The sequence below is a fragment of the Sesamum indicum genome, linkage group LG9, assembly GCF_026168435.1.
Source record: "Sesamum indicum cultivar Baizhima isolate 11 linkage group LG9, ASM2616843v1, whole genome shotgun sequence".
NCBI lineage: Eukaryota > Viridiplantae > Streptophyta > Magnoliopsida > Lamiales > Pedaliaceae > Sesamum > Sesamum indicum.
The window spans coordinates 15,255,396-15,274,345 of NC_142665.1; the positions used below are offsets into that span (position 1 = coordinate 15,255,396).

General features: G+C 35.7%; 1 protein-coding gene across 1 annotated transcript; it reads left to right on the forward strand.

Annotated features, from left to right (window-relative positions):
• Positions 1-13,305: 13,305 nt before the first annotated feature.
• LOC148786921 (uncharacterized) lies at positions 13,306-14,737 on the forward strand. Its single transcript, XM_088885018.1, has 3 exons — positions 13,306-14,024; positions 14,113-14,401; positions 14,516-14,737. The coding sequence occupies exons 1-3, from the start codon at positions 13,306-13,308 to the stop codon at positions 14,735-14,737; spliced, it is 1,230 nt and encodes a 409-aa protein (XP_088741144.1).
• Positions 14,738-18,950: the final 4,213 nt, after the last annotated feature.

The following is an 18,950-nucleotide window of genomic DNA, read 5'->3' on the forward strand; positions in this document are numbered from 1 at the left end:
CTATCCATTGGTGCCGAATTTGCCCTAGCTAATTTCTAGTCTTTCTCTACGCCAGCCTATAAATAGAAACATTTTGTGCGTCATCTAGTAATCAAGTATCCCTTACTCACACTCAATTCCCTCTCATTTTTTAGCTACTTTTAGCTCTCTTTTTGCATTCCACACAAATTTCTTCAGTTAATAAGCATACTCCCTTATTATTCTCACATTCTCTCAAGTTTTTTCTTTATTTACCTCAGTAAATAATTACTGACTTAAGCATTCGTATGTGAACCTCTATTTTGCAGGTTAGTCTCCCGTTAATTTCAGAATTTTGATGAAGATCCATCGAACCCTGTGCTTTGGTTGAAATCCATTACACGTCAACTATATATCATAACTAGCTCCAACAATAATAAGAAATTGGGTCCCATTTTAATTCAATCATTGTATGTCAGTTCTTTATTTTTTTTTTCCTTTGAATGAATTATAATTTGATATTATCTGTATAATAAAACATAATTATTGAAAAATAATTCATTTAATCACCACGTATAAAAATACATATATTGTGATGCCCCAAAAATTGTAATACATAATTTTGAAATTAATTGATAAACCTTTTATGAAACTTAGTTAATTAGTAAATTGAATTAACTTGAATTAACTAAATTGGAGTTCATTATAATATTGGAGTTCATTATAATATTTAGAAGCAAATTATATTAATTAGAAAATTAAGTAGAACGTGATGGTAATTATTGAAAAGGTTAAATAAAATAAATATATTTATATATATATACACACAAAAATATAACAAAAAAGAGGGGTGGGCCACCCACCGCCTCAATCTTGTTTTTTTTCTTTTCGGACAAAATGTATAAAATACCCCTATGTTTTAAAAAGCCTACAAAAAAATCCTCCAATTATGAGAATAGGCTAAAAGTTCTCATGTGTTTTGTAAAATTCAGCTCAATTGCCCCTCTCCGTTAAATCCAACTAACGATATTATTTTTTTAGAAAATAACCGTTATACCCTTACTTAATATATATTATTTCTTATTTTAATTACCGTTGGATCTTTTTTGATCAAATATTGATCGTTAGTTCTAATCAATTAATCTCAACCGTTAGATTTTAAAAAATAAAAGGTCTAGATTCAACAAATTTTTTAACTTCTATTATATATAAATAATTTAAAATTATTATATATTAAAAAAAAACAAACAGACAAAGTTCCACATCAACAAAATTCCTTGTGTTTAGAGAAATATGAACTCTCCTATCTGTTCTCTCTCACAAACTACTAGACCTAAAAATACACACACTTCACACGGAATTCATGTTGATGATGCGGCCGACGAGAATGAAGATGATATGGTGGCGGGGATAGATGGCGGTGAATTGGGGAATGTTGTTGACGAACATGGAGGGCAGGCGAATAACAATGCAGCAGCGACCGATGACAGTTTGGATGGGGAAGATGCGCCGACGATTAATCTATCCCCCATGGAGTTTCAGTTTGCAGATTTTATTGTTTTGGCTAATAGAGTAATCGACAAAGGGGATGACGAATCTGTTCGCGCACTGAACGATCTCCACTAGCGTTGGACAAAGAAATATGGAGAAGGCGAGAGAAATTCGGAGGAGCTGTTGTTTCGCCGTTTGGTGCGCTTGATGGTTGAATAGGCGGCAGAGCATCCTCCTTGCTTGACGCCGTCGCTGCAGATCTCTGAAAATAGGGTTGCTGTAGATTTGAATCTTAGGGTTTCTATGGCGCCGCTAGCGGCGCGAGATGAAGCTGCCATGGTTGCCCAGACTCCCACAGCTTTGAATCGTCCATTGATGACGGAAAATCAGCAACCTTCATCGCAGGTTACATCTGCTCACCCGTCGATGATGCTGTAGGAACTGCCTACTGCCGACGTTGTTTTTGTTGATGCTGCGCAAGTGCACGTGACTGCAGATGCCACATCACAATTACCGACATCTTCGCCCACCAGAATTTATCGAATGTGCCACTACAGCCTTGTTCGAACTTCATGAATTATCACGATAAAATTGCCAATATTTTCCATAATTCGTCTCAAAAAATATTGACTTATGTGCCACCTATGATGTAAAATGATGAAATTATTGTACGACCCACGTTGGATATGGTTCGAGATGGTTCATGTCGCTGGAATGGGACAGCAGTGGGCTATTTTTTGGGCAAAAGACCGTATTTTCATCACGTAAAGGACTACGTCAAATCTATTTGGCCATTGTTAGCAGAAGTCACGGCCACGACAAATGAATTTTTCTTCTTCCGATTCAAAATTATAGTGGCAATGAAAGAAGTTATAGAGGGCGGACCATGGTTGTTCCAAGGACAACCAATCGTGTTGCAGAAATGGGGCATGGTCCTACGTAAGCTGAAACATACCCAAGTCCCAGTTTGGGTTAAACTTCGACACTTCCCAGTTGAATTATGAACTAATGATGGCTTGAGTACGGTGGAAGTGGCATTGGACGACCTCTTTATCTGGATGCGATCACACACGCATGCACGAGACTGGATTTCGCTCGTGTATGTGTCATGCTTGACATCAATGCCAAACTCCCGAAGCATTTGGTTATTATGTTGCCAACAGAGGAAGGTGGAGAAATTGCATGCAAGGTTGACGTAGAGTACGAGTGGCTGCCCCCTAAATGCACCACTTGCATGAGCCTCGGACATGCCACGAAGGATTGCCCTTCCATGAAAGTACCGAAACCGCCAGTCAATGTTTATGTGCAGAAGACACGAGTGCATCCGCCCATAGCTGAATCGGGTAAGGCTATGGAAGAAGACAAGAATAACTCATGTGGAGATATTAATCAGCAGCCTATCGTATTTGAGACTCCGAGTACCCCTGTCGCACGAGTCAACAAAGAAAGGTACAAGGGTAAGGAGTTAGTTATCTTTAACACTTTCGATGCACTTAACTCCCTTGATGATACAGATGATACCATTCGGGGTCCTAACATAAGCAGCCCCGCCACGGGTGATCCATGTTAAATGCTGCTATGTGGAACGTGTGTGGCCTGAACAAAAGGGACCATCAGCTGGCACTAAAAGACGTAGTAGCTGAGTTCAGATTACAATTTCTTGGCTTTCTTGAAACGCGTGTACGAATTACTAATATTGCTCGTATACAATCTTTCTTACAGCCTCAATGGAAGTGGCTTGTTGATCCTGTGTCGGTTGGGAATCGTATATGGATTGGATGGGATGACACTATTCTTGATGTTAATGTGATTGAGTTAGTCGATCAATTTGGACACTGTCGTGTAACTATTAGAGCACTGCATATGAATGTGATTATTACTGTTGTGTACGGTGCCACTGAAATTGCTGAGCGGCGTGAGTTGTGGCGATCATTGGGGATGCTTGCGGGTTAATGTGTGGATGACCCGTGGATAGTAGGAGGAGATTTTAATGTTGTTCATGACCTCAGTGAGGTGTGTGGTAATTTTGGTGATATTAGATTGTCGATGGATGAATTTAATGCATGCATACAGGACACGGGATTGCTACAAATGCCCATGCAGGGTGAATGGTACACGTGGCATAACCGAAGTTCGAATTCGCGAAGTTTATGGAAGCGTTTGGATCGTATGCTCATAAATGACATATGGCTTGAGCGTTTCCCTAACTCATACTATTCAAGCCTCACCCCACGCACCTCGGATCATTCACCACTGGTGCGTTGTGGGGATCGACAACAACAACTGGGAGGTATGTTCAGATTTGATAATTACCTTACTCTTTCACCATATTTTATTCCCAGTGTGCAAAATGTATGAAAACACGACATTATTGGAGTGCCTATGTACGCGATTACGTGGAAACTAAAAGCTTTAAAGCTAGTATTCCAACAGCAAAGGTGCAATAAAAGAGATCTTTCGGAGAATGTACGACTGGCTAAAGGATTCCTTGAGGAAGCACATATTTTGGTTAGCTCGGATAGACAAAACGACCTCTTTCTACTCTTGGAACACTGTTGTCGTTTGGTATATACCAAGGTGGTAAAAATGGAATAAATCATGTTACAGCAGCGAGCAAAGGTGCAATGGATGAAGTATGGGGATCAATGCTCACGAGTCTTCTTTTGCAAGATAGCTTAGCGACGTGCCACTCGAAGAATCTTACAAATAAATGATGAACACGGCACCACCTACTCAGAGCCAGGAGCGGTTATTCATGAGTTTGTCTCCTTCTATCAGGCTCTGTTAGGCAGAGAAAGACGGAGGCAGGTGATAGATATCCGGTATCTGAGGCCATGGGCTAGACATGTCCTCAATGAGGATGAAGGGCTTCAGCTCCTTACACCCGTCACTGTAGTTGATGTCAAACAGGCAATGTTTGACATTGTTGAAGATAAAGTACCTGGATCGGATGGGTTCTCATCGGGGTTTTATAAAGCTGCCTAGCCAATCGTGGGTCTGGAGGTTACGAAAGCAATCTTCGAGTTCTTTACCACGGGAAAACTGCTGAAGCAAATCAACACCACACTTCTGGCACTTATCCCTAAGGTACATGCCCATATGGTCACAGATTTTCGCCCTATTTCGTGTTGTAATGTTTTATATAAGATTATTGCCGAACTTATTGTGCAAAAGTTGAGTAGGGTGTTGGATAAGTTGATAAGCCCTTGTCGCGCTGCCTTTATTCCTGGTCGTAGTATTGGAGATAATATACTGTTAGCACAAGAACTATTTACAGGCTACAATCAGGCGCGCCTACCTCGTAGATGTGCACTGAAAGTGGATATTCAAAAAGCTTATGACACGGTAGAATGGGATTTTCTACTTGCAATGTTACACATGTTTGGATTCCCGACTACGTTCATTTGGTGGATAGAGGAGTGTGTCACGACACCCTCGTTTTCCATCGGGCTGAATGGAAAACCTCATGGTTTCTTTACTGGGTCGAGAGGGCTACGGCAGGGGGATCCTTTATCACCATATCTGCTCGTTCTCGTAATGGAGGATCTGCTTTTGATTCTTCTGCAGATGATTGATCAGGACATGCATTTTTCTTTTCATTGGAAATGTGAGCCTTCTCGATTATTTCAGCTTGGATTTGCAGATGATCTGTTGCTGTTCTGCAAAGCTGATATGGACTCTATAGGGGTTTTTAAGCAGGGGTTGGACCTATTCGCCTCTTGGTCAGTTCTCCGGCTTAATGTGCATAAGAGTCATCTTATCATCTCTTGATCTGCACAAGAGATACGGGAGCAGCTGTTAGACATGCTCGGTTTCCAGGAAGGGCATCTTTCGATGAGGTACTTGGGACTTGCTCTACTTTCCTTTAGATTATCGTTAATAGACTGCCAGCCTTTATTATTGAAAATTGATCGACGCATTAAAGGTTGGGAAGGAATGAGATTATCGTATGCTGGGAGGGTACAGATTATTAAATCTGTCCTTATGGCGTTATGTATATATTGGGCTTCTGCATTAATCCTACCTAAAGGTGTTATAAGGGAGATTGAGAAGCGTTTGAGAGCTTTTTTGTTGAAGGGCATAGGAACCAGTGGATATGCCAAAGTAACATGGAGGGATGTTTGTAGGCCGACGTCGGAGGGAGGTCAGGGCCTACGGGACATCGCTACTTTAAACCGTGCCTTGATGAGCAAGAAGCTGTGTGATGTTATTCAATGTGATAGAACATCAATCTAGGTAGAATGGTTATATAACGGGCAGCTACGTGATAAATCTGTATGGACGGTCACTGACAATGGTGGTTCGTGAGGCTGGAGGAAACTCCTTCGTCTATGCCCCTTGCTTCGATCTATGGTAGACTATCAGATCGGTGATGGGAATTCATTTTATCTGTTGCATGATCCATGGCATCACCTTGGTTCCCTTATTGAGAGATTCCCACAGGGTCCACGTATGCTTGGGCTTCGGACGACGGACAAGCTCAGCAGTGTTATTATAGAGGGGCAATAGCATTGGCCTCTCGTTATGGACATTGAGTGCTTGGAGATTTTGCATGCATTGTCAATAATTTATGGCGAGACAGATCGCATTATTTGGCGATTTGAGACAGGACGACCTACAGTTGCATCTCTTTACAGGCTATTGGACCCACCAGGATCCAAGGTAGGTTGGTCTTTACTACTCTCGGGTTCTTTGAAGATCCCCAGGCATAATTTCATCTTATGGCTTGCGATTTTGGGAAAACTTTCCACAGCTGATAAATGATGGCTATCATACCTAGGCGCCTGTATATTATGTGATGAGGACGCAATGGAGACACATACTCATCTATTCTTTCGATGCCGTTATGCCAGAAGCTGCCTGACAGCGATTCAGCGGATTGTTCGATTTGGATGGCCTAATAGAGAGTGGTCACGAGACGTTGAGTGGGCTGCAAGAAAATGGAGAGGAAAACATATGATTAACTTGGCTTATCGTGCACTCCTGGCTGCTTGCATTTACCACATTTGGAGGGAACGAAATTTGAGACGCTTTGAGCATACGGAGCGACCATCGAATATAATAGCCACCATTATAGTGGAAGATATTAGACAGAAGATTATTAGTGTTAATTTATCTCGTTCTATTAGTTCATGTGCGTTATATAAATTATGGCGTATCCCTTGGCTTGTCGAGGGAGAAACCACCAGTTGAGCACTGTTGTACTATACGATCTTGTTTTATTAATGAAACTTATATTTACCCAAAAAAAAACTTACTATCCTACCCAACTCCCTTACCCCCCCCCACCACCCCCCGCCCTTACCCCCGGCTTCCCCCCACCCCCACCATCATCTCATCGTCGGCGGTACAATTTTGCTAAAATTCTCATATCTCTGTAAATTTTTTACCAAATTGTATGGGGTCAGTCCAGTTAGAATCATCTTGAAGAGATGAGACTAATGGTAGTGGTCTGAGACCAAGATTTGATCAGACGGAGACGATTCAACGACAAACATGTTCGGTAGTTGTGGCTTGAGCGTACTGTCTCTGATTCACGAAAACTAAAATTGAATGTATGTAAATGTTCGTCTTTAAGAGAGGATTCGAATGGTACCATTGGCCGTCGAAAATTCGTCCAGACTGAGCCGGAAACATAGAAACAAGTTTCCGGCAAAAAAGGGGCGAAATTGTTTAGTTTTTCTTTTTTTTAATTAATTTTAATTATATTAATTAAAATATATTTAGTTAATTAAGAATATTTTATTTTAAATAATTATAATAATTAAATATTTTGGGTAATTATTGTAATTAAATATATAATTTAATTAATTAAAAATAATTTTAGATTTAATAATTAACAATTATAAAATTATTTGAATTTAAATATAATTTAATTTGATATTTAATATTAAATAAATTAAATATAATTTAATATTTTAATTCCAAGTATAAAAATAATAGAAAAACAAAACAAAAATAAAAAAAAAGAAAGTTTTAGTAAAAAACACCTAAAAAAAATAAAAAAATAGTTAAAAAATACCCCCACATGCAAAAACAACACGTGTAATGCACCTTCGGTTAATTACTAACGGAAGGAGTATTTGTTGTTGAGTTTTACAAAACACAGGGGAGCTTTTAGCATATTCTCATAATAGGATAGTTTTTTTTTACAAAGTTTTTAAAACACAGGGGGGTTTTATGGATTTTGTCCTTTCTTTTCTTCAACATACTTACATCCACACACATTTACACCACACAAACACACATTTACACATACACAATTCCGTAAAATTTTAGGACGTGACAACAAAGTAAAGGGTTTAGCAGTCCCTTGTGTTAATTGAAGCATTTTTTGAATTTGAGGTAAGTATAACTAATTGAGTATATATATATATATATATATGTGTGTGTGTGTGTGTATGTTTGTAGTATTGTATATATTATATGCATATTGGTTTGTTAGATGTGATCATAAACTTGAATTTATATTTATATACGTCGATTTTGTATATTAGTTATTTATATATTTAGTTGTGGACTATTTGTTGTATTACCTTAATACCGATGGAATTGTTACTATATGTTATATGTTATTATAATATATGGACGTGAGAGTGGTATCATTATGTGATCGCATAATTGATTATTTCATGAAATCGAATTGAGAAGTTATTATTAAGAAAGTAATTATTATAGAGAATAGAATGATGAAGTTAGTGGTAGTGCTGTTTTGAATTGAAATGAAAGATTGTACTTACCTAGTTAGGAACATAGTCAATGGTTTACGATAATGTAATTGATGATGATGTGGTTGATGATGTAATATTAAAAATAAATGAATTAAGTTAGATACCATGGCGCATAGTGTACCGGGGTATTTCGATTACCGGGGAGTATCCTGTACTGTTAGCTACACACTGGGGTGGTGTGGGGATGCCATGTTTGTTGCAATGTCCTGTGCTGATATTGCTATTAACTAAAATGGAGAGTGTGGGGATATCACATCCAACGAGTATCATGTGCTGTATATGATATGTGATAGAATAAGTGACCAAAACGTCAGTTGAATTGGCCTTTATGTAATATGTTCTGACAATTTCGGTGTAATTATAATGTTGTTTTGAATAAAGTAAATATTTATTATTTGAAAATTGTATTTGTTGTGCTCACTAATTATGTTTATATGCTTAACATCACAACAAAGCCCACAAAAAAAATTGTACAACCTATGTAGTTGGGCTGCGCATTGGATGGTGGCCATGAAATCAACTTCTGATGGTTAGATTTGAAATGTTCCAAGTCAAGGACCTCGAGAATGGACATCAAGAATCCTATTGACACTTGGACTAAAATTGCATTCATTAGATGAGTGCCATGTTTCATCGGGGACAGATGTTGGATGTCTATGCAATTTTAATGGGTGGTTAACAAGGTTGTCAAACTGACTGAACTCACTCACGGAAAGTCATCATACAGAAGCCTTGGAGGCTTGATCGGTATGACTAAATCTTCCTGGCTCCAATAGTACGGGATTAGTCATTGGACTTGAGGAACCATGACAGTTGCACGTCGTAGTTTTTCTAAAGAAACAAAAAGATAAAGTTTCATATAATGTTTATTATTATGTTTTTGACAAACACTAAACGCCCGGGAATTTCAAAGAGAACACCCCTTTGAACCGGTTTTAAATTTTTATTTCACACTTCCATCGCATTCTCGGGCCATATCGATTCTTTCAATATAACATTGACTAAGATGATGATGGCCGGCAAAATTATTAACTGATGTACTCCAATTAGAGTAAGTAGAGTCTTTAGTTAATAAACGATAACGTCAAATATTATGTCGTGGATTGATTTACAGTCGTGGGTATACATTATTCCTTACATCTGTTGTTGCTACATGACGAATATTTGTTAGTTGATGTGATTGCACTGTATGTGACTTGCTGCTATGCGAATATATATAGACTGATTACTAAGTAGGCATCTCATTCATTTCCACGTACTTTTCAGGAGATAGGTCACACTAACTAGCCACATTAGACTTTGAGCCGTGCCGTTGTTCTTATTAGGTGGGTCAGCAGTGACACCTGAAGTCAAGATCTTTGGCTGTTTAGTTCTTAAATATTCTAATCTTTTGTCAAATTTGTGTTTAAAATTTTGGTACTATTTTTCCATTGAGTTTATGTATATAAGGACATCTGGTGAGGGTAAAAATAAATTTTTGCCGATATCTATTATCTTTTATGATATTTATATATTATATCAATGAAATAGAAATTATTTTACGGGTTGAAAAGAAATTACTTATAGAATGAGTTGTATTTAAGAAAATGATGAAATAGTGATAGTTAAATGTAGTGACTAGGGGGTGCTACATATATATAATCAATATTTATTTTGATAATTTTATGTAGCAGCACATATTATGTAGCATTTATCAATATTATCTAACAAGTTTTTTTTAAATAAATAACAAAAGATATTAATGTTTATACAAAAAACAATTAATCAATATTATATTTATATCTTTTTTTTAAATATATAAAAACATGTATATTCAATATCTATTTTCATAGATATGGAATAAAATAAAGAAAAAATAAATAAAATTTATTTATAAGACTTTAATATCGAGACTATAAATATATTTTTATATGTTTTGAATTTATATCTATAAATCAATTTAATCTAAATTAAATATAAAAAAGTGATAAATATACAAATTTATATATATGTACTAGGTGAGTGTGCATTGAATTGGAAGATTGAATGAGTCAAAATGCGGCCTACAAATGTTTATGTTTACACGTGTGATGTAATATTTTAGCATTTATAGCGCTGATTTGGTTTGTATAATAGAATTCGGCGTGATAGGATTAGATATAATGAAAAATTAAATGATTATTAATTCTATCTTACATCATATAATCTCGGGTTTGATATTTTGCATGTGGGATATTTCGTTGACGATATAATACGATGTTTGGTTGAAAGAATTATAATATATAATTAAATATAAAAAGACTATAAAGAGCATCAATTTTTAAGGTATTTATATTTTTATATTGTAGTTTGTGAATGATTTTAAAAAAATTAAAAAAACCACTAAATTACTTATTGAAATACAATTGCTTACAATAAAATCAATTTGTGAAATATTTTTTATTTTTTTTGTCTATATTTATATAAAGCTAAAGTTGGAAACACGTATTGAATTAATTAATGATAAATATTTTTCAAATGCCCATAAAGAAAGAAGTAATATTTTTACTATTTTTATTATTAAATTATTATAATTTAAAATATATTTTTTTAATCATGCACAAACTTCACAAATAACAAAAAGAAAAAATTACATAAAATCCTCCTGTGTTATGAAAATTCAACTAAAAACTCCCTATATGAAAAATAGAAGCAAAAAACTCCTTGTGTTTATCAAAATTTTTCACACTCTTCCCTTGCCGATGATTTGATTTAATCACATCAATTTTTTTTTGTGAGTTCTCGTTATACCATTATATATTTTAAATGATTGTTATTATATGACAGTTGGATCTTCTATATCTCATCAGAATTATATATAATCAATTTTTAAATTGAACGGTCCAAATTTTATGTGTTTAAAAAATATATAAATATAACATATGTCAATTTATCATGAATATAATATTATATAACACCTCCACCGGCAATCACTGTTAGGCGACGGGCATTGTCGCCCACAAAGTCGTCGTCCAGATTTGGGTCGCGGAAATGGGAGTGTCAAAATCGATTGCGGAGAAGTGAGAAAAGACAGAGGCGAAGCTCGTGAGGCGGAAGCAGAGGTGTTCGGTGGGGGTGGGGAGGGATTGGCTCTAGGAGAGGGCTTGGGGAAGAGATGATGTTGTGCATCTTTTTCTTTCTTTCTTTTTAATTTTTTTTATTTTATAAATTTTAATATATAAATTACATTAATTATTTCCCTTTATATTTAAATATAAATATATTAAAATACTAAAATTTATTTTTTGTAATGTATATAAATAATATAATTTTAAGATATATTCATTACAAAATTAAATTAACTAATATTATTTAGGAAAATATATCATGTAAATTTATTTAATATAATTTATATAAATAATATAATTTCAAAATATATTCAACACAAAATCAAATGAACTAATAATATTTTATGAAAAAGCATGTATTTTAATTTTAAAAACATATAAATATCAAAATAATTCTAAATATTTGGTATTTTTGTAAATAAAAAATGTATAATAATTTTATTTGTACTATTTTTAAATAAAATGTGAAAAAATAAATAATTAATAAAAATAGAGGAGATAATGGCATAAGATAGGGGTAATTATGCCCTTTCAGAATGGTCAAAGGCTGAAAATAGGTCAAAATAGGGGTGCTACATTAGGTGGTATTAGAGCAACTTTACGTTTTTAGGGTGATAGGTTGATTGTGAGGTGTGCCTAACAATTGAATTGTTTAATGTGGGATGACTTCTCAAGGTGCACGTGCTGACCGAATAACTAGTAAGGAATAGTCCATGGAGTCCGTAGAGGGCTCACTAGCACCTACAAGTGCAGGTAGGGTGGAAGTAGGTCGAGAGGGTGTTGGTGCTGATACTCCAATTCTCCCGGTGACACTCCAGTGGCAGGATTACCACCAAAGTATGCATAGATATTTCAAATGGCCTTTCAGGCCCAAACACAAGCTCAAGTGCAATTACTTGCACAGGCACGCACACCCACTCTAGCTCCAGCACCAGTAGTTCCTATAATTGATCAATTATGAAAAAATCAAGAAGATGGGGGCTACAGAATTTGAGGTACCCTAGATCCAGAGATTGATGAGAGATGGTACGAAAAAGTCGAAGATGTGATGAACGTAGTGAATTGCACTCTAGAGAATCGACTTAAGTATGTTGTGTTTTTGTTTGTGGGGAATGTCTTGATTTGATCGAGGTCTGTAATGAGGGGATATGAGCCAAGAGAAATAACTTGGGCTGAGTTTCAGAAAGAGTTTGATAATAAATACAGACCCAAGATGTACCGAGATAAGAAGAGAATGGAGTTTCTAAATTTAATGCAAGGGGATGATTAGATGGTGGCAGAACATGAACTCCATTTTATTGCACTAGCCAAGTATGCACTAGAAGCAATAGTGATGTAGGAGGATCGTTGTTACCATTTTGAGTAGGGGCTATGGCAGGAGATAAAAAAGAGGCCTCACAGTCAGAATTTTGAATTTTAAAACTCTTGTTGAATCAGCGATCCGGATGAAAGAAACAGTAATTGAAGACATGAAAAAAGGGGAAGAGAAGAGAAAATCAACGTACATAATAGGGGAATCGAGTAGGTTGACCAAGAGGGGAACCGACCGTTCATTCTCAGTGAAATGTGGGAACTTTACACGTGGTGGTCCTACTTTTCGACAAAGCAGTGGACCAAAGTTCGGTTGATCCATGGGCTTTAACAGAGATTCGTTCGAACGCAACTCATTTGCTACGTTTTCTATTGGATCGGGTAGGGGAGCTGGACAGAGTTATTGATGAGGACCAGTTTTCACTCTGAGTTGTTCTACCTGTGGAAAACAACATCTAGGGCCACCATGTTGGAGACATGATGATATAGCCAAGACTTGTTATCACTGTAGGGTAGGGGACATATAGCCAAAAATTATCCCATTTAAACTATAGGTGGGGTTGAAAGTGTTGCTAGTGGGACCCAGAGCCAAAGCAGTGTTGGAAGTAGTGGCAGAGGAGCTGAGAGATGCAGAGGCAGAGGTAGATAGTGACCACACTATTGGTAGCAGCATGAGGGGGGCTGGAGCACAAGGTACTCAGGGGCAGATCTAAGCAGGGATATATAGCATGACTAGGGAGGAAGCTCTAACATCAAATGATATGATATCAGGTATGATTTTGTTATTTGACGTTGAGGCTTATGTGTTAATTGATCCTGGCTCTACGTATTCATATATATCATCAGAACTTACTTTTAAAATACCTGGTAAGAATAGCCCTTTGGGATATAATTTGATGGTTAATTTGCTGATGGAAAGGGGTGTGGTAATGAATAGTGCTAGGAAATGGAGCTTAGTGAGAATCGGAGATGTAAATTTACTTGTGGATCTTGTAGTGTTGGATTTGAAGGAGTTTGATGTGATTTTGGAGATGGATTGGTTGGCACAACATAAAGCAATAGTCGACTACTATAAAAAAAAAAGTGATGATCGAATATTTCAACGAACCAAAAGTGGGGGATCATCAAGTAGTACCAATTTGTATAATATTAGCCATAAGGCAAGACGATTGATGTTAGAAGGTTGTGAGGCATATTCAGCCTATGTGGTAGATACCGAGAGGGTTAATCCCACATTAGAGGAAATCTCGATAGTGAGAGACTTCCCTGAAGTATTCCCTGATGACTTACCAGGTTTGCCACCACATAGAGAAGTGGATTTTTCAATAGAAACTCTCCCCAGGAGTTGCCCCAATTTCGATTGTACAGTACAGAATGGCCCCAGTGGAATTAAAAGAGCTCAAAAAGCAAATCTAAGAATTGTTGGGGAAAGGATTCATCAGGTCGAGTAATTCACCATGGGGAGCACCAGTGTTATTTGTGAAGAAGAAAGATAGGAGTATAAGGTTATGCGTCGATTAGCGCCAATTAAATAGGATAACAGTGAAGAATACATATCCATTGCTGAGGATTGATGACCTGCTAGACAAGTTAAAGGGAGCTACAACATCTTCAAAGATTGATTGGAGGTCTAGGTATTGGGAGCTAAGGATAGCAGAGAATGACATACCAAAGATAGCTTTCCATACTCGCCATGGTCATTATGAATTTTTTGTGATGTCCTTTGTGTTAACAAATGCACCAGCGGCGTTCATGCCGTTGATTAACCGTACATTTCAGGAATATCTGGATTACTTTGTTATTACTTTTATAGATGATATCTTGGTATGCTTGAAATGTAAGGAAGAGCATGAGCGACATCTGAGGATAGTGTTACAGATTTTGAAAGAGGAGGAGTTATATACTAAGTTAAGCAAATGTGAATTTTTGGTAAATTAGGTGGTTATCCTTGGGTATGTGATATCTGGTGATATGGCTATGCCTGACCCTTCAAAAGTGAAAGCTACTATACAATGGAGAATGCCAAAGGATGCAACTGAAGTCCGAAGTTTCTTAAGGTTGACTGGATATTACAGAATATTTGTTGAGAGCTTCTCTATAATTGCCGATCCTCTGACCAAGTTGCTGAGAAAGGGGGTAGAACTTCACTCGACGGAATAGTGCCAACAAAGTTTTGATGAGTTGAAGAAGAGACTGACCTCCACTCCGATTTTGGTTTTGTCATCCGGTAGGGGTGGATATATAGTGTATACAGATGCTTCTAAACAGGTTTGGGATGTGTGTTAATGCAAATGGAAAGGAAATTGCTTATGCATCCCGCCAGTTGAGGAACCATGAGTTAAATTGTCCCATGCATGACTTAGAGTTAGCCGTGATTGTACATGCATTGAAGATTTGAAAACATTATTTGTACGGAGAAAAATTTCAGATCTTTACTGACCATAAAAGTTTTAAAATAAATCTTGACACAGAAGGAATTGAATTTGAGACAATGAAGATGGATAGAACTACTGAAGGATTATGGTTGCGCTGTTGACTTGCATCTAGGGAAGGCCAACATGGTAGTATGTGCCTTGAGTAGAAAGAGTTCAAGTGCATTAGCCAATTTGGGAAGTCACAATCAGACATTGCTACTGGATATGAGGTCTATGAATACGAAATTGGAGGTTAATCAGGTAGCGAGTTTGTTAGCAGCATTGCAACTTAAACCAGACTTTGTGGATCAAATCAAAGAAACACAGACCTGAGATCCTGTCTTATTATAGATGCTAGAAAGTATAAGACAAGGTAAGAAATCAAATTTTTCGAGAAGAGTTGATTGAGTTATAGTGAATGGAAAACAAGTTTGTGTGCCTGATATAGATAGGTTATAAGAAGAGATGTTGCAAGAAGCTCATAATGCACTGTATGCGATGCATCCTGGTACTACAAAAATATATTGAAATTTAAGACCTTACTACTAGTCGCAGACAATGAAGAAAGATGTGGTTGAATTTGTGACTAAATGTATGACATTTCAGTAAGTAAAGGCAAAACATCAAGCACCAGTAGGTAAAGTTCGACCTCTATCAATACCAGAATGAAAGTGGGAGAAGATCACTATGGATTTTGTCGTGGGGTTGCCACGTACATTCAGAAAGCATAACGCCATTTGGGTAATTATGGATAGATTGATGAAATCTGCTTATTTCTTGCTGGTATGAATAACTGATTCTCTGGATAAGTTAGTTGGGCTATACATTTCCGAGATAGTGAGATTACATGGAGTGCCTGTATCTATTGTTTCAGATAGAGATCCTTGATTCACATCACGCTTTTGGGAAAGTTTACAAACTGCTTTAGGCAAAAAATTACATTTCAGTACTACGTTTCATCCTCAAACAGATTGACAATCAGAAAGAACGATTCATACTCTAGAAGATATGATGAGAGCTTGTACAATGGAGTTTAAGGGCAACTGGGATGATCATCTACCTCTAATGGAGTTTGCATATAATAACAATTTTTACTCTAGTATCGATATGGCCCTATATGAAGCTTTTAGAGAAGAAGGTGTCGCAGTCCAATTTGTTAGGATATAGAAGGATTAAGACAACTGGAAGGTCTTGAATTGGTGTAGGAAACAATGGAAAAGATACAAGTAGTTAAGAAGTATTTGAAGGCAACATAAGATCGACAAAAAAGTTAGATTAATAAACACTGAATGGAGATGGAGTATGAAGTAGGTGATAAAGTTTTCCTGAAAATATCTGCTTGGAGGGGAATCTTGAGGTTTGGTAGGCAAGGGAAGCTGAGTCCGAGACATATTGGACTGTATGAAATTACTGAAAGAATCGGACGACTAGCGTATCGACTAGCGTTACCTCTAGAGTTTTCACAAATACATGATGTTGTTCATGTTTCGATACTACGACGATATCGGTCTGATCCTAACCACATTATTCATTAGCCAGAGATAGAGATTTCTGAGGAGTTGACATATGTGGAAGAGCCAGCAGAAATTTTGGATAGAAGCCTAAGAAAAATGAGAAATAAGGAGATACCAATGGTAAAAGTAAAATAGAGTCACCATTCCTTGAGAGATGTGACTTGGGAGGTTGAGGACTATATGAGAGATAAGTATCCCTATTTATTTCATTGAACAGATAAGTTAGTTAAATTTCGGGAACAAAATTTTTATTAGAAGGAGAGAAATAGTGACACGCCAGAGATTATAATACATAATTATGAAATTAATTGCTAAATCTTTATGAAATTTAGTTAATTAGTAAATAGATTATAAATTAAAAAAAGGATACAATAAAATTTGAAAGAACTAAATTGGAGTTCATTATAATATTTGGGAGCAAATTATATTAATTAAAAAATTAGATAAGATGTAATGATAATTATTGAAAAGGTTAAATAAAATAAATATATATATATACAAAAATAAAACAGAAAAGACGGTGGGCGGCACATGGGCCACTTACCGCCTCAATCTTGTTTCTTTTCTTTTCTTCAACATACTCACATTCACACACACAGTTACACCACACAACACACATTTACACACACAGTTCCGTAACATTTTAGGATGTGACGATCAAGTAAAGGTTTGTGCAGTCCTTTGTGTTAATTGAAGTTTTTTGAGATTTGAGGCAAGTATAGTTAATTGAATTTGTATTTATACATAGTGTGTGTATGTGTGTAGTAATGTTTATATTTTATATATATATTAGTCTTTTAGATGTGATCATGAACTTGGATTTATATTTATATACGTGGATTCTGTATATTGGATATTTATATATTTAGTTGTGGACTATTTGTAGGATTACCTTAATACCGGTGGAATTATTACTATGTGCTATATGTGATTGTAATGTATGGACGTGAGAGTGGTATGATTATGTGATTGTATAATTGATTATTCCCTAAAATTGAATTGAGAAGTTATTACTGAGAAAGTAATTTTATAGAAAATAGAATGATGAAGTTAGTGGTAGTGCTGTTGTGAATTTAAATAAAAGATAGTGCTTACTTAGTTGAGAACATAGTCAATGGTTTACGATAATGTGATTGATGATGATGTGGTTGATGATGTGATATAAAAAATAAATGAATTAAGCTAGGTACCATGGCGCGTAGGGTACCAGGGTATTTCGGGTAGCGTGGAGTATCCTGTGCTATTAGCTACACACTAGGGTGGTGTGGGGATGTCATATTTGTTGTGATGCCCTATGCTGATATTGCTATACATTGGGATAGAGAGTGTGGGGATATTACATACAACGTATCTCCTGTATTGTATATGTATGACATTGATTGAAATGATCATGGTTGACAAAATTATTGAGCAATGTACACCAATTAGAGTAAGTAGGGGCCTTAGCTAATAAACGATAACATCAAATATTATGTTGTGGATTGATTTACAGTCGTGGATATACATTATTCCTTTTATCTGTTGTTGCTATACGACGAATATTTATTAGTTTATGTGATTGCATTGTACGTGACTTGCTACCTATGCGTATATATATAGACTGGTTAGCTATACTTACTGAGTAGGCATCTTATTCCTTGCCACGTATTTTTCAGGAGATAGGTCGCACTAACTAGCCAAATTGGACTTTGAGTCGTGCCGTTGTTCTTATTATATGGGTCAACCGTGACATCTGAAGCCAGGGTTTTTTGCTATTTTGGTTGTTAAATATTATAGTTTTTTGTCGGATTTGTGTTTAAAGTGTTGGTACTATTTTCCTTTGAGTTTATGTACATAATGACATATGGTGAGGGTAAATATAAACTTTTGGTTCTATATCTTTTATGATATTTATATATATTATATCAATAAAATAGAATTTATTTCACGGATTGAAAAGAAATTACTTATATAATGAGTTGTAATTAAGGAAAGGATGAAATAGTGATAATTAAATGTAGTGAGGGGGGTGCTACACATATATATATATATTCAATATCAATTTTGATAATATTATGTAGCAGCACATATTATATAGCATTTATCAATATTATCTAACAAGTTTTTTTTAATAAAATAAAAATATTAATGTTTAAACAAAAAAAATTTAATCAATATTATTTTATAGCTTTTTTTAATTATATAAAAACATGTATATTCAATAACTATTTGCATAGATATGGAATAAAATAAAGAAAAAATAAATTAAATTTATTTATAAAATTCCAATATCGAGACTATAAATATATTTTTATATATTTTGAATTTATATCTATAAATCTATTTAATCTAAGTTAAATATAAAAATGTGATAAATATACAAATTTTTATATATGTACTAGGCGAGTGTGCATTGAATTGGAAGATTGAATAAGTCAAAGTGCCGTCTACAAATATTTATGATTA

Coding starts and splice junctions, on each gene's coding strand:
- LOC148786921 (XM_088885018.1), top strand. CDS start 13,306: ATGACTAGGGAGGAAGCTCTAACATCAAATGATATGATATCAGGTATG. Junction 14,025..14,112: donor GAAAGGATTCATCAGGTCGA/GTAATTCACCAT, acceptor CCAATTAAATAG/GATAACAGTGAAGAATACAT. Junction 14,402..14,515: donor CTTTTATAGATGATATCTTG/GTATGCTTGAAA, acceptor TTGGTAAATTAG/GTGGTTATCCTTGGGTATGT.